We start from the raw sequence: 19,569 nt of genomic DNA, 5'->3' as shown, positions 1-19,569 counted from the left end.
AAATGGCGATGTAGGGAATTGTATTGCGGGTGAGGTGGTATTGAAAAAATTGTCGGAATATGGAATCTGTGGTGAGTTTTGGGAGTTTAGAAGGTTGATGTATCCCTCGTATCCCGCAAAACCCAATGGAGTGGATGTGTTTGTCTTCGGAGGAGGGGTATTCGGGTTTTGATTCATAGAGGGTAATTTTTTTTGAATGAAATAGAGATGGATATAGATAAATAGAGATAGATAGGTAAAATGATATATATATATATATATATATATATATATATATATATATATATATATATATATATATATATATATATATTTGTTGATATATATATAAAGTAAATTGAAGAAGTAAATTTTTTTTTTTCAGTTATACCGTATGCAACGGTATTATTACCGTTTTTCTACGGCTAAAAAAAATAAAACGTTCGAATTTTATACATTATGACTAGTTATCGTGATAACATCTAATGACGTAACGCGCCTTAACGCGACCCTATGACGATGTTCTGTGCCATGGCGCCGTTAAGGACTTACGCCACGTCAGATAACGCGGTAGCCGTGTTACCCACACGGGAGAGACTAACAAAATTGCTATAACAAGTTATAATTGCTGGTTCCAAAAAAAAAATTAAAAATTAAATGTTTAAAATTTTAATTCGCGAGAAATTATGAGGTGTGGAAGACTTTGATGCGTAATCAGGTGACACTCATTTAATAAACCTGATCTGTTGACCAGTGAGAAAATAGAGATTCTGTTTGGAGATTGCCTTGGAGCACGCATTGTTGTGTATTGGTATTTCCCGATGCTGATCGAATACTTTCTATTTACCTTTTGTCCTCTTTCTCACTCCATCTTATTTTTCAGATCAGAGATACAACCACAAGTACAACCCATGGGGAACAGATCCTGTAATCAACAAGTTCATCACCACCCCAGCACCGGCAACGGCAACACCACCAGCCCTAGGTATAGGAACACCTTCTTCCCAATGTTATGTCGTCTCTCCATTAACGACGTCGCCAAACCTACCAGATTGGCCGATTTGACGTCTTCCTCTTCTACTTCCACTTCATGTTCGCCGGATCCTACATCCCCGAAAATCAGCTGCATCGGTCGGATCAAGAAGAGATCCAACTCCAACTCCACCTCCACATCCACCGCCAACCACCACATCTCCGCCTCCAGAATATCTACTGCTACCCCCGGAAAATCAGCTACCAACCTCAATTACAATAAGCTTCGGAAACTCTTCTCTGGTAAAAACCTAATCTCGCCACCTACTGACACTGCTACAATTAGCAATCACTGCGGAATTCGAAGCTGCAATGGTAATGGTGGTGTTAAGAAGCCTAGTAAGCAGAAGAAATATATGATTAGTATTGGGGATCCGGAGGTAGCGGTAGAAGAACTAGATCCCCCATTGCCGGTGGTGAAATGTCGTCCTCGAGATCAACAAGTGAATGTGAATCTAGGAAAGAGACGTGGCATTGAATTGAAAATTCTACAGATTCAGCCATTTCAGTTGTCTACAGTTCACGGTACCAAGTTTATCAATAACAGAGACATTTCAGCTGATAATAAATTCTTAAGGTAAATGCGGGAACAATCAGGATGAAGTGATTTTTCATAGAATTTTCAATTTTTTCGGTTGTTAAAGTTTAGATATACGACTGTAAGTGAAAGTTTCCTGCACATCAATTTATGTTAAAATATTACACCGACTCGGCCATTGACAGCATTTGTCCAGTATTTTGAAATTTACTCCAAATCAATTTTTTATGGGTTATGTAGAATCTTCTTAATCAATTTTACCCCTATAATTAATCTAATTAGACTTTTATTTTTGATTTGATATTATTTTTTTCCATTTTATTTTTGATTTGTTTTTTTCTTTTATTTTATATTTTATTATTATTATTATTATTATAAATTTTGATAACTATATAAAATTCGGACAACATTATAAAATCTGAACGACAATATAAAATAGAATAAAAGTAAAACTTGTCTTTATTTTAGAAACAATCCGAACGACTATATAAACGGCTCCTCGTAGCATCACTACTCTCTCTCTCTCTCCCTCTCTGACGTGTGAGTACTACGGCTCCCCGTAGCATCACAACTCCTTCTAACTGGTGAATACTATGGCTCCCCGTAACTTCACCATATACTCTCATTCTCATTACAATGTCACACTAAGCTCACTACTCCTGCACTGAAGACTATCATAGGTAGTTACACACACACTTGCCCTGATATGCATTACAGACTCTGGCGGCAACTGCCATAACACAGAACCTACCTCTGCGGAGATCCACTTCCTTAAATAGTCCGTCTTGATGACAATACACGAAGGGCTCCCACTGGAATCGTAGATACATGCTACATCACTCGTCGACTTAAACCCAAGACTCTAAATAACTCCGAAATCGGGACGCTAAACGCGGAAATCACGGAACACCATAACAGAGCACCACAATGTCCTGCCCCTACCACTAATTCTCGCACTCCCAGCACCATACACATACATCAATACATTTCCTCTGAATCCCATAATAATTTCCTATTTTACTCAATGCGCAAGTCAGTGCATCCAAGCACTCAATTGGAATACAAGGAAGGCGCTAACCCTTCAGAACACATTGATGATCCTCCGAACCATTTCCACTACTGCTCAAAATCCAAGCAAGAATACACAGCCCGGGAGTTGGCTACTCAATAATCCTCCACCCATATTTCAACCTAGAAGTTCTCAACTGCCCATACCATCATTACGAGTCTTCCACTTGAAACGAATCTGGCCACCACCTGATTCTTGACCATTGACCTCCTGCCGCGGAGAAACCCACCCTTTTCTCAGACATATACCACATGCATTATCCCGTCCTGCACCTTTCCTTGATCACCAATGATCCTGATCTCATGAATTCAAGTCACAGGTTTCTGTATCCAACCCCTAACCGCTCTTGCACAAATCTATGGTTCTCTCAATAAACCACCCGGTTCTCCCTCACTTAGGGTTTGAACCATCACTATCTGACACATCAACAATCTCACGAACTATTTTCACTAGCAATAATGCACCTGCCCCTAGAAAGTGCTATGCAACGCCCGATAATCCCTTTTTAAGGAAATCAATCGATCTCATATACTCTGAACCTCAGATGAAATCCTCAAGAACTTCTCGTCACGACTGCCTCTGGTCGTTCCAACTCTCGTACCATTCCAAAACCAAACAACTCAACTGACCAATAATATCACTGACCCATAGACTGGACCACGAAATCGTCATACTCCCCCACCTCGACTCATCAACCGACGTTCCATCACATGGATCTTCCCAAGAATAGGGACCCACTCCCATATTAAATACCTAATATAGATAGAAAAACCATTGCACTGATAAATTCGACTGGACTCCCCACTGATACCTCTACAATGCTCCCTACTATACTCAATAGGTGTAAGGTGGTCCTTGACTATCTCAGTCCCAAATGACTATCTGCTCATAGTAAATCACTACCTTGTGGCACACATGCTACCTGATACTCTGATGGAAAATCATCCTCAATGACAACCTGCAGGGTTTACCCCCAAACCCGAAACTTAAACATCTTGCCTCTCATGTCTCGTACACAAACATAAATAGCACCACCCATGTCATAGAAGGTGACATCTCCTCTATCGACTGATTGCTCAACTCAAACCGAAATTTTTCCTCCATCTGGCTCCTTACCAAAATACTCTGAAAGGCTCTCGACCTCCCTCTTCAAGGGACGTCTCTTTGAACTCAATCATGGTCCACTGGCCTAAGGCCCATAACGTCCAATCTCTACCTCATCAATCATGATCGGATAACCAAAGAACCACGAGCATCATTCAATACGAACCATGGTACTCGTCCCATGACATTTCTTCTCAATATGCTCCAATGTATGATACACAAACTGTAACTTCACTCCTCAATCCGCTCCGATGTATGGTACTCGAACCATAACATCACTCCTCGATCCGCTCCGATGTATGGTACCCGAACCATAACATCACTCCTCCATCTGCTCCGATGTATGGTACTCAAACCATAGCATCACTCCTTCATCTGCTCTGATGTATGGTACTCGAACCATAACATCAATCCTCCATCTGCTCCGATGTATGGTACTTGAACCATAACATCACTCCTCATTCTGCTCATTAGAACCTTCAGAATACTCCCTGTATCAAGTATGGGTCCTCTCCTTTCAGTGGTACGGGCCCATACTACCTGCCACATCTACCCATACTTTCCACACGGACTATCCCGGAGCTCCTAAGTAGCTGCTCGACCTTCTCGTTCACCAATTCCGTCGCGCGTGCTCGCTCCCCAGCAAAATTCTCTATTCTTCCAGCACACTCATCTGGCAAAGGTTACTCCCTAGGCTCTTCCTAGATTCCTACACTTCTCTGCCATCAGCTGCCGAAGAGCTCCTAATGATGCCAGCCATCTACCTCCTGAATATCATCATTTCCGCTTGGTAGCTAACTCCCATCATCGAGAGTTCCACAAAGCACGAAGCAAGCAACATTCGAGCATCGAAGAATACATAGGACTCACTCTGGGTGATAACTCCACTTGCTCTGCTCATCCTCGAAAGTACCACCGAACTCTGCAACTATTTCCCTCGTGGGTTCTAACTATTCTTTCGCAAAGTACCACGGTACTCATCTAGGTATCTCCCCTAGATTACTCCTCTACTCAAATCCCATAAAGGATTCCAACTAAATATTCTCACTCATCACATACTCAAAAGCACATCGCATATAACAACAATTCCTAGGCTAAGGCATCACAAATCAGGCCACTCTAGTCCTAACATATGAAATACCTAGCCTGTCTCTAGCATGCAATAATATCTCATAAAGTGCATCATAAATATCTCATAACACAACAGTAATGGTATTTTGGGAAATCACCGTTCGAGCTCTGGCTGATTGTACACATTGCTCTTTCTCGCTTTCTCTTTGAACTCTTATTCGCTTTAGAAAATTATTTCTTTGAAAACTTTTCTTACTTCCTCAGTTTGAGTCCAGATTTACCCGAAGGTGCATCCGAATCCCTCAAACCAAGGTCTGATACCAAATTGTAACACCGTAAATTTCAAAACAATTTTTCATTTAAACATAATGGGTTAATTTAAAAAAAAGCACTTTTCTTAAAATCTCATTCATAATCAATTTACAAAACATAACTCCGTTTTCACTTGCATAATAAACCAGGATCCTCAAAATATGACTCTTTCGCTGTTGTGTAAAATCAAGCCGGTGCCGTCCCGTGATCCTGAAAGAAACTTGAAACACATAACACAAAACACTGTAAGCACGAAGCTTAGTGAGTTCCCCAAAATACCACACATAACACATATTAGCCACTCGAGGCTATAACTATGTGGGTCCGTGCACCCAAACTCTGTGAACCCTTAGGTTCTAACTCTTGGAACCTTCCGGTTCTAACTCTGTAAATATGCACAACATAAATCACATAGAAATAATGCAGTACAACACATAACATACATAGCATACAAATACTCTGTCACATAACTCTGGTTACCTACTCAAGGTAAAGTATAGTGAGAAGACTCACCTGGCAAGCAGGAAGTATATATCCTCACGCATGCATCCCGAACTCGCCACCATCTATCACATAAGGAAAATGCTCTCATGAACATAACTCTCGAGACTAGACTCTATCCTCTCTTGGCATCCTCTCAAGGGTAAAAGACCATTTTACCCCCTTCTTGGCCCAAAGGCCACATTGTTGACCAACCCTAAAAGTCAACAAAAGTCAACGGTCAAACTTTGATCCAACTCGCCGAGTGCACTCCGGTGACTCGGCGTGTACACACATGTCCACTAACTCTTTGGGATCCTCTCTCGACACATCGAGTGTTTTCCTAACTCGACGGGTTCCACCTGGCATGAGTCGCGCGGCCACCACGATTCAACTCGCTGAGTCTCAAGAACAACTCGGTGAGTTCCGGCTTGACTCAATCCACCCGTCAACCCTCTCTGACTCTCCCTGACTCACTGAGTCAACCCCTTAGCTCGGTAAGACCACTCGCTGAGTGGTTATGGACAATCTTCATGCTACTCGCCGAGTCTGTTCTTCAGACTCGGCTAGTCTATGCCATGCATCAAGTCAAACTCACTCCTGAGGTCAGATCCGTTCCAATAACTCATAGATCCAGTCCTTCCAAGCTCATACATCACGTAAAGTTACTATCTTGGTGCTCATGCAAAGGTTAAAAGGCCTTATTTGAAGATATGGTCTCTAGAATGCTACTCTAAGCTTATGGCCTCCATTAACACTCATAAAGCTTGAGGGAAAAGGGTCTCTGGACCTCTTTGGGTCTAGATCTAAAGCATCAACACGAGAAGAGGCCATTTACTCCATGGATCATTCCAAAAAGGCCACAAAGAAACCCTATCTCTAAGATTTACACCAAGGACTGAGAAAGGAACGAATGATTACCTCAAATGAAGTCTCTGAGCTCAGAAATCACTGGATTAGCACCTTCTTAGGTCTCCTCTTGCCTTGGTCCTCTTCTATAAGCAAAACACCAATAAATAATCAAGGATCTTCCTCTTCTCTCTCACAAAACGCTCAAAGACTCTTTAGGGTTCTCTCTCTGGGGTTGGTGGCCGCAAATGACGTCCATAAGCCCCTTTAAATAAGTCTCATACCCTGCAAATTAGGGTTTCATTAAACAGCGTGGACTCGCCAAGTCCACTTTTGGACTCGCCGAGTCCGGACGCGAACCCGCGCCCATAACCGTGATCATACTCGGCGAGTTTGGACTCCAACTCACCGAGTCTCCTCACAAATCACCAAAAAAAATACAAAATAACTATTACCTGGGAACCCGGGCTGTTACACATACATGCATCATAGTGGTATCAGAGCCGAAGCAATCCTGCATTCACTATAGATTTTAATGATCCCAATTTTCTCTACAATCTTCAAGAAGCACTAAGGAACATCCAAGATGGCCAACCTCGATGACAAGCATGGTGTAAACTTAGGTCAAGTGAAGAATTCAAAGTCAACGAGTTGCCGGAATTTGCGGGTGGTGCGGACCCGGAAAAATACTTAGAGTGGGAAAGAAAAATTGAACGCATGTTCGAGTTCAAAGATGTAGATGACGAAAAGGCATGTAAGTTTGCCATCCTAAAACTTTGTGGTGGTGCCTCTTTGTGGTTCGAAGAGCTTAAGACCAAGAGAACACGAGAGGGTAAAGACAAAATTGCATCGTGGGAATCATTAAAAAGAAAGTTAAGAAAAAGATATGTGCCAATTAATCACCGCATGGCAACCTATATAAAAATAGCCGAGTTGAAACAAGACAAAATGAAAGTGGCTGAATATATAGACGAATTTGAAAATTTGTCACTTATGGGTGATATTGATGAAGTTGAGGAGCAGAAAATGTCTTGGTTTTTACACGGGTTGAACATGAATATTGCTAACATTGTTGATTTGTATCCATATTCTGGTTTTGACACTCTTTGCGGCTTGTGTTTAAAATTGGAAAACCAAGAAAAATACAGGAAAACTAGTGTCCCTCAATCTGAGTTCGGGAAATCTAAGTCTTGGGGTAAACCCGAGAACGCAACCGTCAATCCTTTTTCTGCGGGTAGTTCTTCCGGAGTTCTCAAAACCACGACTCCTTCTAAAGATTCCAAAGAAACTAGTTTGTCCAAGGTGCGATTCTACGAGTGCCAAGGTTATGGGCATTTCCAATGTTCGTGCCCAAATAAACGAGTCGTAACGATACGGGAAGCGATTGAATTCTGGGACTAGTTGCTAGAAGAAGAAAAAAAAATACAAAGTTCCATTTTTTAGGAAGAGTCTGAACATGAAGAAGAATAGGAGAAAGTAAGCTACAAAGCTCCCGTCTATGACACGTTGTTGGTCCTTCGGGCATTACAAGCAAATGTGACACATGAAGAGGCCGAACAAAGAACTCAATTGTTTGATACTAAATTCCTGGTGAATGATAAATGGTGTAGTGTAATAGCGGACGGTGGTAGTTGTACTAATGTAGCATCAAGCGAAATGGTGGCAAAACTGGGATTAGTCACAATGAACCATACTAAACCTTATGTGCTCCATTGGCTAGATGACAATAAAAATATAAAAGTAACAAAGCAGGTAATGGTAGGTTTGACGATGGGCTCGTACAAAGATGATATCCTTTGTGACGTGGTCCCCATGGATGCTTGCCAGTTACTTTTGGGTCGTCCTTGGCAATATGATCGCGACATGATTCATAGAGGGCCGAGCAATGAATATGAATTGAAACATAACAATAAAAAATCATACTAAAACCCATATCGTCACATGAAATCCGCTTGGTAAAGACTAAAGAAAAGAAGCCGAATTCTATGATTTTCGCCACTGAACGGGAGGTTGAAAATACGGTTGACGACAGTGGCATCGTGTACCTAATGGTAGCCAAAGATGGTGAGGCGGGAATGTTGGGTTTTGAGCAATCTAACACTTCCTAAGTGTGCATGTAACCCTAATAAACCTTGGGTCTATGTTTGTCTAAATACATGCAAAATAATAATTTTTCCAAGGTTCATAATCTATCTAACATGGCATGGGGTACTTTTAAACATAAAAGAATTAGATGAGATTACATACCTTTTGATGATGAGTTTAATTCCTAAGGAGTTTGAGGGCTAAGTACCAATAGTGTGAATGCCTCAAATGGAATCACAAATCACCACAAACTCTTGGAAAACTTTGAGAGAGTGTATACACACTATAAATTTCGGCCGGGCCAGGACTGATTTGATTTGTTCAATTAGTCAGTCGTCATAAATCAGAAATCGGGAAACAACAAATGGACAAAGAGAATGATTATATTCCATGTCTCAGTCCATATGATATCTAGAATGGAGGAATATATGATCCCTTATCTAATGGACAAGTCATTGACAAAGATCAGCGTTTATCGACAAGGTCAAAGTTCGACAGAAGCTTTTGAGAGCTACGATTGCCAGTTGGTTCCTGAAGTCATACGCAATAATAGTTTTAGACTTATCCAAGTAGGAGACTGTTGGATTAATGTCTAAGTCCATAACTATAATTGGTAAGACTTGACCCGACCCGGCATGGTCCATTTGGGTTGCATGGCATCATGCACTTGGATAGACTATAATAAGAGAAATAAGACACTTACGGTTATTAATATATTATAAGTTCTAGTATATTAATAATAAGAATAATAAGATTATTTAATTAGTATTGATCAAGAATTAATCTAGGATTAATTAAGTGATCAAAAGAAGACTAATTAAATATATGGGTTAATTGTGTAAATCATTCATACTTGTATAGTGGGCTAATGCTCCATGGATAATCAAGTTGGGTTAAAACCCATAGGATGGTCCATGGATGCTCCATGGTGTATTTGAACCCATGGATCCAAGGAAATGGAAAGTCATGACAATTAGGGTTTACCCTAATTGTAACACTATATAAAGATATTATTCTTCCCAAAATCGGCCACTAGTATTATTCTAGAGAGGGCTAGCCGATTTTATGAAGTGTAGAATTCTCTCAAGTTATTCCAAGTGTATTTGGTGTTGTGTGAACCATTTGAGGTGTCACACTTGAGGCACTAGGCACTCAAGCTTCATGAAGACTTTCTACATGAAAAAGGTATGTATTCTATCTTGTTATATCCATTATTTTGTATGCTAGATTAGGATAATACCTTGGATGTTCATATTTGCATGTATAATAGAGAAAACATAGATCCAAGGTATTTAGGGTTGCATGTACACTTAGGAGTGTTAGAATGCTCATAACCCAACAATTATAACTTACAATATATTAATAAACATATGTGCATAACTCTCATAAAATTATCCATAAATAGTTTGGATGAAATGCAACCCAAATGAACCATGCCGGGTCGGGTCAAGTATATACCAAATAAGTTATGGACTTAGACACCTTATCCAACAGACTCCCACTTGGATAAGTCTAATAACTGTATTTGCGTATGTTACTTCAGGAACCAACCATCAATCGTAGCTCTCGAAAACTCTGTTGAACTATGAAGCACCATTTTAGATAAGTGATCATATAATCCTCTGTTCTCATGATATCAGCCGGACAAATACATGGAACAACGTCGTACTTACTGTCAAACAGTTTGTTTCCCGATTTTCTATTTGTTTGACAAAGAACTTAATCGAACACATCAATTTAGTTCTGACCGGCCGGTACATAGGTCACAACAAAATCATCGAGGGGCCCAGATATCACTTCTATTTCTAGAAGGAACAGATAAACTTCGACTCATATACTTGTTCTACTACTTGTTGAATTGTACACAAAGGCACGTTTTATAATATCAAGTTACTGATGCGTTTACGTGCAATCAATGCACAACCAACTCATAGGTAACAACTCATATCTCTAGGTTTGAAGATTTATATGATATTACCGTCTCACGATCACTCGAGATAAATTCCATGAAGTGATACAAGTGAGCGTGGGTTTATTCCAATACTCATAACTTATGAGCACTCATGAATGTTGTAGCAACCATTGCTATGACTAAACCCATTTAGCCATCTACAAACTCGATTCATGACAGTCTTGATTCATACCTACTTCCAACATATGAACGACTGTGGAGTGTTTAAATAACTTAGTCATTCAGAAAGAATAACCTAGCTATTTTGGAAGTCAAAACATGCAAAGTGAAACACAATAATAATCGAATCCAATATGGTCTCAGAACCCTTTTGAATATAAATAGAACCACCTTTTATTTATCACCATATTGATTACACATTATTCATTGTATAATGTTTCAAATAATCAACTTAAGACTTGAATAAAAACAACAGTCGTCCCATGCTCCTGGCATGTACACTTTGTTTTCTAAACAATAGTTATGCCATACTCCAAGTATGCACACTATGTTTGTATATGATCCTTACATTGTGATGTAGATCAATTGAACATGATTCCAATGATACTCATTTCACAATCCCAAATCCTTATTGTAAATGTGAGAATCCCCGATTCCTATCATTTACCAAAAAATCTGTTAGATTTTAAACTTTTATGCAATGTTCCTCTTGTAATGATTATTCACAAAGTCACCAAAACCTTGTCACCAGTCATTACAGAGTATTCCAAAGAAGGTCAACTTCTATGGAACGCAAGTCTCATATTCAAAGTACATTGCTTTGAACATCCTCCTTGCATTAAGGTTTTCTAATCTTACATAGATTGAATAATATCCACCTATGGAGACATTTCCATAGTCCCATTTTGACTATCACTTCCGAACAAGAGTTACTTCTTTTCAGAATATGTCAATATGGTCCTGCCAAAATTAACACTGTACTTCCAAATGTCCCTGAGCGACCAATCTTTGGCAACCCTCAGATTGTCCTCGACAACTGCTTAATCACTTTAGTCATATTCTGTTCTAGACATTTCCCTTCTCAATGCCTTAAGCATTTGGAAAATTTAGAAAAGATGAATATTATAGCACATGCAATCGATCCTATATCCGAAGCATATGGGACAGGATTCATGATGTTTGACATAAAGACATGATACTAGACCAATCTTTTGCTACAATATTTTTTATTTTCCATGTTTTCAAAATTTAACTATGAAGAGGGATGCCGTAATCATAATCGAATTTTGAAAACGCAATATATATAGAATTTCCTTAAGTCGAACCATTCAGACATAAATTCATATATATTCTTGACTAAAGATGATTAAAATCTCAATCTAAGCTTTAGAATTGAAATGAAGTATAATTTCCTCTCCCTTAATTATAGCAAAACAAATTTTCAACCCCTGCAACTTCACGAATTGAAACTTTGTTTTCTATAATTAACATTGCTAGCTTGCAATACTAATCATAATAATCATGCTCCCACTAACATGATGATTATCAGCATAACACTTATGCTCCCACTAGCTCTGACATATTTCCATAAATCTGTTGGACTTCTGAAATTTAGATTCATACACCTTTCCGTAGATAGCTCACCTGTGTGTCTAAGAAATTTCAAGAACTGTGAAAAGGGATGCCGTAATCATAGTCTCAATTTCTTAGACCTTTTCCATTTCTCACAAGTCCATGTTAGTGTTCCGGTTAACCACACGCGCTCCACTAACGACTTTTGAAAATGCAAATAACACAATTGCTATCTACGTAAAATCTACTTAATGAAAGCGTTTCTTCACCATCATTTTCATGAATCGGAGAGAAACCTTATGACACTTAGATTTTATAGTGTATGAGTTCCTATCCATGTGAATTTGTCAAAACCATAATCACAAGATAAGGTTAGTGAGAAATTCAACCTTACATGGATTAAACTTGTTCAATCTTAGTTTCTTGTCACCTTGGTAGCACAAGGCCCACCAATGCTTCCAAGTTGAACTCTGATAACTCACATGCAAATTCAACTTATTTGAAGTAGGTACAGAAATAAGAATTATGTCAAAACGATAGGTTGCAAACCTTAAGTCGTGTGCTAGTGATGAATTACAGGTTTTAGTCTTGATTAAATCTTGAAACTCTTTCACGATCTTTAAGGCTCCCACTGTCCCCTTGACATATAAGTTTCCCCAGTCAAGAACCATTCATGGACAAAAAAATATTCAAGGGATAGTGCGGATTCTTATCAAGACTAACACTTTACACAATTGGTCTTGGTTGGTCCGTGTCTCATCCAAGACATCACAACTTACCAATCTCAAATGTACAAGAGTAGAAAACATTTTACTCTTACATTTGACTAGTGTTAATAAATCTTCCTTTATGTCACTCAAGGTTACAATCTTGGAGTATGACTCTAAGAATTGTTTTGGAACGAAGTATGACTCATCTTCTTGATCTTAACCAATCCAACAATTCATGACCTCTCTTCTTAGCCATAACAATGCACTAAGACGTCCTTAGAGTATGAATTTGTGATATGGTTTCATAATCATTAAGATGATCATGAAATATGATACTAAAGTACTCTCCCATCCTTTCAGATTTGAGAAACATTTATCTTCCTGCCTAATTTGATTCTTCTCATTTGTTTTGTCATACATTGTAACCTTTCCAATGTTACAGAATTATACTTAACCTTATAAGTATAATCATATTTATTAATCTTTAGTAAATCATGACAAATCAATCTTTGTGGTGGACCTTGACCAGCGCACACCTAGTGTACCTAATTCCTTAGTCCTTCAGTTGACTCACATATACATGTGATCAAAGAATTAGTCTTAATTTTCAAAGATGAAAATTCTCATTCATCATACAATACAACTTGTATGATTCCAAGTTTCTGTCCAATTGAAACTTGGGTGATGAAAAACTTTCTTCATTTGGTAAATCCATACACTACCACAAATGAAAGAATCAAATCCACTTTCCAATATTGCTATTACTGGAAACATATAAGCAACAATTTTCCACAGATGCCATTGTAAGGATATAAATAAAATTAAAACCCTTTTTTTTTCTTTTTCTTTTTTTAAACTTTGCGGAAAACTTATCCTTACAATCCACATGAAAACCTTGTTGTTATCTATTCCTAAGTAATATATCATAACTCTTAAGCAACAACTCAAAATTCTGATCACTGAACCATGCGATCGAAACCCACATTCGCAATCAGAATCAACATATACTTATTTTAAGCTTCCTATCTTTTCTTTTATTCTTAAAACATCAGCATGTGACCCATTCACATTATGTAATAAGAATCTCCAAATAGGAACTTAATGGAGTTAGATAGTGGACTCTAACTGAAGTAGAGTCAAACTTTTTGACTTGATCAATCTTATGATCTTTCAGGTAAATATGGCAGCTTCGCAATCAAAGTCCTTCCCTTTGGCAATAAAACATATAGACCCTTTGGTAATGACACATGAGACTATCTCAGACTTAGCCTTTCTCTTTACCATTTGGTCAACCCAGTTGACTATGGTCGATCCCTTTCCATTGGGAAGAGAAATGCTTTACTAGATATCTAATGCTACCATTGCCAATGTCCATTTAAGGTTTGGGAAGTTGATCTTCTAATAAAATTTACTTTACTAGTGTTCCAAATCATTGCTGATTCCACAGCACAAAGCAAATAGATAAGATCATCAAGGCTTGTGTCATCATCTGTCTCATAGTAGTCCCAAAGAGACTCACTATGTTACTAAGAAAGTGATTGAACATCCAACTTTCACGAGACTTTGACACCCAACTCTCCCGGCTTGTCAATATGTGACTTTACCTTCAAGATGTGAGCACACATAGACTATGCTTACCAATAGGGATTGAGTGACTTTAAACTTTTCAAGAACTTGTGGGTGAGGGAGAATAATTGGAGGAGGTGGAGGAAGTGAAGCATGATGTAGAGGGACACCATCTTCAAGAGATTTGGGAAGATCATAGTTGTCTGAACCAGACATCTATAATGGGAGAAAATCAAGTTAGTTGATTCAAAATCCTTAATATAACACCCAATATGAAATATTAAGGCTAGGACCCAACACAATATTTTATAATTTGGAAGAGGGATGCCGTAATCCAAGCTATAAAATATTTGAAGGTAGGCGAATGACAATTCACCAATTTCCACCATGAAAAACGAAATAATTTATTAGGTTTTAATTGGATTTGAAATTCCTAGATCTTTTGAGATTCATTGAACTTTTCAATGGCATGTTTCAATCTCGAGTGCGCCCTCTCAAATTTTGTGACTGGGATGCCGAGGATCACAAAACAAGGTGTGAATAACCATAATTGGTACCCTTAATATTATCACCTAATCAATGTGCCGGTTAACCACACACGCTCCATTGATCTATGACAAACATTAAGTCACCCTTCGTGGTCCTTACTAGTCCAAGTTAGTGTGCCGGTTAACCACACACTCTCCACCAACGACTTGGTAAGGTACAAAGTGTGAATTCCATGGGCTAGCACCAAATTCACATTTTTCCTAAAGTAACTAAGATTGGGAATTAAAAAAAAATATATATTTAGTTACTTTATAATAATCATTATACTTTTAATGAGAATTTAAAGTCATTGTCCTACCCGTTCGGCTAACGACCCTCCACCGATCAAGCAAGCGGTGGGTGAGAGTGGACACCCATTAAGTCGCCATTTTATAGGCAACAACCTTATACCCACCTTATAGACCGGCTTCGTGAATGAGACCTACTAACGGTAAAACGACTTGTTCTTATACATATATATAATAATTAACCATTAATGTTATAAATAGTATAAGTGTCGAATTTTAACTTTTAAAATTCTAAGTGTTGGAATTAAAGTTTATTAAAGTGTGTGAAACTTTTCCAAATTCCAAAACTTGAGGGAAAGTTTTGTAACTCTTCAAAACTTTTGGATATTCATAACTTATGAGTTTTAATCAAGTGTTTAATACTTTTAATGAAGAGTCTCTTGGAAATCCATAACTTGAGGACAAGTTATGAAGTCCATAAAACATTTATGGGAAAAACTCTTCAAGAAAATGTAACCTACAACTTCTTAAAAAACATTTAAAAGAAAAAAACTTTTGGAATTTCATAACTTGAGGACAAATTATGAATTCCATTGAAACACATTAAGATCAAGAATTAACTAACAAACAATTTGCAAATAATTCCTGTGATCTAACAAAACTCATATGAACATGAACATCCACATCAACAATTTCAAGAATCATATGAACACATATAAACTTGAAATTTTGATTATAACTTTGAAATTGGTCCACCATCATCATTACCACATCAAAAACAGGTTTTATGAGTCCAAAACAGTTTAAGGTAATGATTCTAGACCAATTCCAGCACCAAAACTCGAAGATATGCTGTCTGGGGGTCCAACTCGTCGAGTGCATGAACCAACTCGCCGAGTTGGATGAATTTTGTCTTGGACTCGTCAAGTACCTTCATGGACTCGACGAGTCTGCTGTGCAGACAACACATAAACTTTGATTTTCAGCAATTTGCATCAAGTATTCAAGAAAACAAGCCTAGGCTCTGATACCACTGTTGGGTTTTGAGCAATCTAACACTTCCTAAGTGTGCATGCAACCCTAATAAACCTTGGATCTACGTTTGTCTAAATACATGCAAAATAATAATTTTTCCAAGGTTCATAATCTATCTAACATGGCATGGGGTACTTTTAAACATAAAAGAATTAGATGAGATTACATACCTTTTGATAATGAGTTTAATTCCTAAGGAGTTTGAGGGCCAAGCACCAATAGTGTGAATGCCTTAAATGGAATCACAAATCACCACAAAATCTTGGAAAACTTTGAGAGAGTGTATACACACTATAAATTTCGACCACACACAAACACACACACTAGTGACACTAGTGGCTATTTCAAGCAACATAAGCATGCTTATATAGTGTACATGATTAGGGTGAAACCCTAATAACCCATGACCTTTCCTTTTCCAAGGATCCATGGGTTAAAAGCTCCATGGATCATCCATGGACTTCGATACAAGCCTAGCCCATTAACAAATGAGTGTTAGCCCACACCATATAAAACCAATAGCCCACAATCTAATTAGTCTTCCTTTTAATCTCTAAATTAATTCATAATTAATTTAAGACTAAGACTAATTAAATAACATGACTTCATATTAATATATTATAACTTACAATATATTAATAAACATATGTGCATAACTCTCATAAAATTATCCATAAATAGTTTAGATGAAATGCAACCCAAATGGACCATGCCGGGTCGGGTCAAGTATATACCAAATAAGTTATGGACTTAGACACCTTATCCAACAGGGAAATCCTCTCTATGATGACGTGACAGAATTCTTACAAGGGTTTAAAGACGTTTTCCCTAACGATTTACCACCAGGCTTGCCGCCTATTCGCGACATCGAACACCAGATCGATCTCATCCCAGGAGGTCCATTACCAAACAAGGCGGCCTATCGGTGCAATCTTGAGGAGACGAAGGAGATGCAAAGTCAAGTTGATGAACTCGTGGCCTGGGATATGTTCGAGAAAGCCTTACTCCGTGTGCCATACTGGTATTGCTCGTACCCAAGAAAGATGGAACATGGAGGATGTGTATAGACAACAGGGCAGTTAACAACATCACCATCAAGTATCGTTTCCCGATTCCCCAACTTGATGACATGTTATATGAACTTCACGGGTCGATTGTATTTTCAAAAACCGACTTACGAAGTGGGTACCATCAAATCCGAGTACGTGAAGGGGACGAATGGAAGACGGCGTTCAAAACAAAGCATGGCCTATACAAATGGACCGTGATGCCGTTTGGCCTGACGAACTCCCGAAGCATGTTTATGAGACTTATGAATGAAGTTTTTAAATGTTTTCTTGGCAGGTTTGTGGTGTTATATCTAGATGACATCTTGGTGTATAGCAGGAGTCGTGAGGAGCATGGGAGTCATTTGAAACAAGTGTTTGAGACCCTAAGAGCCCAAATACTCTATGGAAAAATGGAGAAATGCTCATTCTTCGTGGACGAGGTGAAGTTGTTGGGGGCATGTGGTGTTCAAAGCGGGCGTATCGGTGGATCAAGCCAAGATCAAAGCCATGAAGACATGGCCGGCCCCCAAAACCGTTAGCGATGTTTGATCGTTCCATGGTTTGGCGTCCTTTTACTGGTGTTTCATTCGTGAGTTTAGTACGGTGATGAGTCCGATTACGAATTATTTGAAGAAAGGTGCCTTCGTGTGGGTAGCAGATGCCCAAAGGGCATTCGAGGTGATTAAATAGTGATTGTGCGCTACTCCTGTTTTAGTGCTACCCGATTTTTCCCAACCGTTTGAAGTAGAGTGTGATGCAAGCGGGGTGGGTATTGGTGCCGTGCTAATTCAGGCCAAGCGGCCCACTGCTTACTTCTCGGAGAAATTGGGAGGGGGGGGGGGGGGGGCTCGTATGAATTATTGCACCTACAACAAGGAGTTTTATGCCATTGTGAGGGCTATGGAAAATTGGAGTCATTATTTACATGCTAACCATTTTGTTTTGCATTCAAATCACAAGTCACTGAAGTATATCAATGGTTAGCAGAAGTTTAGCCCGAGACATGCCAAGTGGGTGGAGCTCTTACAGTCATTCCACTTTTCCTCAAAGTACAAAAATGACAAAAGTAACGTGGTGGCGGATGCACTATCTCGACATTACGCTTACTGGCTACACTCGATATTCACTTGCTAGGCTTCGAGGCATTGTAAGACTATTATGGAAATGATGTAGATTTTAGTGATGTATTTTTAAAATGGAATAGCGGTTCACAGGGAGAATACTTGTTGCAGGAAGGATTCCTATTTAAAAGGAACTGTCTTTGCATCTCAAAACACCCCATTAGGGAGTTATTGATTCGTGAGGCACACGGGGGTGGGTTAGCAGGCCATTTTGGAGTATTCAAGAATTTGGACGTGCTGAAAGAACACTTCGTTTAGCCCAAGATGTTGGGGGATGTAACTAATATCATGAGCAAGTGTGTGACGTGCCACTTCGCTAAAAGCTCATTCAAAACGAGCTTATATACTCCCTTACCCATCCCAGTTTTCCCCTGGGAGGACGTATCCATGGACTTTATTGTGGCCCTGCCCCAAACTCAATGGGGGTAAAGATGCAATTATGGTAGTTGTGGACTTGTTTTTGAAAATGGACCATTTTATTGCTTGTCACAAAACCGATGATTCAAGTATGGTTGTAGATTTATACCATCGGGAGATCGTTCGACTGCACAGGATTCCCAAAACAGTAGTTTCTGATCGTGACTCCAAATTCTTGAGTTACTTTTGGAACATATTGTGGATGAAAGTTGGGACAAAGCTTTTATTCAGCACATCACACCACCCACAGACGGACGGCCAGACCGAGATCACGAACCGAACCTTGGGCACTTAACTGCGCGCGATGGTGAAAAAGACACAAAAATATTGGGATGTGAAATTAGTGCATGACAAGTTTGCTTACAACCGTTCGCATACCTATGCAACAGGCCATTCTCCCTTCGAGGTTGTTTACGGCATGAATCCTTACTTACCATTGGATCTAATCCCTTTGCCCAAGGAAGAGTTAGTCCACAAAGACACAGATGCCAAGCTGAAGTCCATGATGAAGCTGCACGCTCAGGTTCGTGATCGTATCGAAGTCATTAATGCCTCGTACAAGAAGAAGTCCAATAAGAACAAAAAGGCTCAGATATTTTTGGAAGGCGATTTGGTTTGGGTTCATCTAAGGAAAGAATGGTTCCCTGAAAATCGCAAGAACAAGTTAATGCCACGATCAGACGGTCCTTACAAATTATTCGCACGTGTAAACAACAATGCCTACAAGGTGGAACTCCGGGGAGAATACGGAGTGCACACAAATTTCAACATCGGAAATCTCTCTTCTTATCTTGATGATGATGGCCTTGCGGAATTGAGGTCAATTCCTTTCAAAGGGGGAAGCGATAATATATGTTTGGACCTAGATAGCCCAATTAAAAATGGATTACTT

At 39.0% G+C, this 19,569-nt stretch overlaps 2 protein-coding genes across 2 annotated transcripts; both read left to right on the top strand.

Moving 5' to 3' along the window:
- Positions 1-724: 724 nt before the first annotated feature.
- LOC145039066 (myotubularin-like protein) lies at positions 725-1,736 on the top strand. Its single transcript, XM_078987206.1, has 2 exons — positions 725-790; positions 863-1,736. The coding sequence occupies exon 2, from the start codon at positions 891-893 to the stop codon at positions 1,590-1,592; it is 702 nt and encodes a 233-aa protein (XP_078843332.1). The 5' UTR covers positions 725-790; positions 863-890; the 3' UTR covers positions 1,593-1,736.
- Positions 1,737-7,151: 5,415 nt separating this feature from the next.
- LOC145040555 (uncharacterized) lies at positions 7,152-17,678 on the top strand. The gene is made up of 3 exons (XM_078988470.1): positions 7,152-7,736; positions 16,861-17,111; positions 17,435-17,678. The coding sequence occupies exons 1-3, from the start codon at positions 7,152-7,154 to the stop codon at positions 17,676-17,678; spliced, it is 1,080 nt and encodes a 359-aa protein (XP_078844596.1).
- The last annotated feature ends 1,891 nt before the right edge of the window (positions 17,679-19,569 follow it).

Source organism: Lactuca saligna, chromosome 4, assembly GCF_052625555.1.
Source record: "Lactuca saligna cultivar CGN05327 chromosome 4, ASM5262555v1, whole genome shotgun sequence".
Classification (NCBI taxonomy): Eukaryota; Viridiplantae; Streptophyta; class Magnoliopsida; order Asterales; family Asteraceae; genus Lactuca; species Lactuca saligna.
This window is presented reverse-complemented; position numbering and strand designations above follow the sequence as displayed.

Coding starts and splice junctions, on each gene's coding strand:
- LOC145039066 (XM_078987206.1), top strand. CDS start 891: ATGGGGAACAGATCCTGTAATCAACAAGTTCATCACCACCCCAGCACC.
- LOC145040555 (XM_078988470.1), top strand. CDS start 7,152: ATGTTCGAGTTCAAAGATGTAGATGACGAAAAGGCATGTAAGTTTGCC. Junction 7,737..16,860: donor AAGAAACTAGTTTGTCCAAG/GTGCGATTCTAC, acceptor CTTATCCAACAG/GGAAATCCTCTCTATGATGA. Junction 17,112..17,434: donor TTACTCCGTGTGCCATACTG/GTATTGCTCGTA, acceptor TTTTCTTGGCAG/GTTTGTGGTGTTATATCTAG.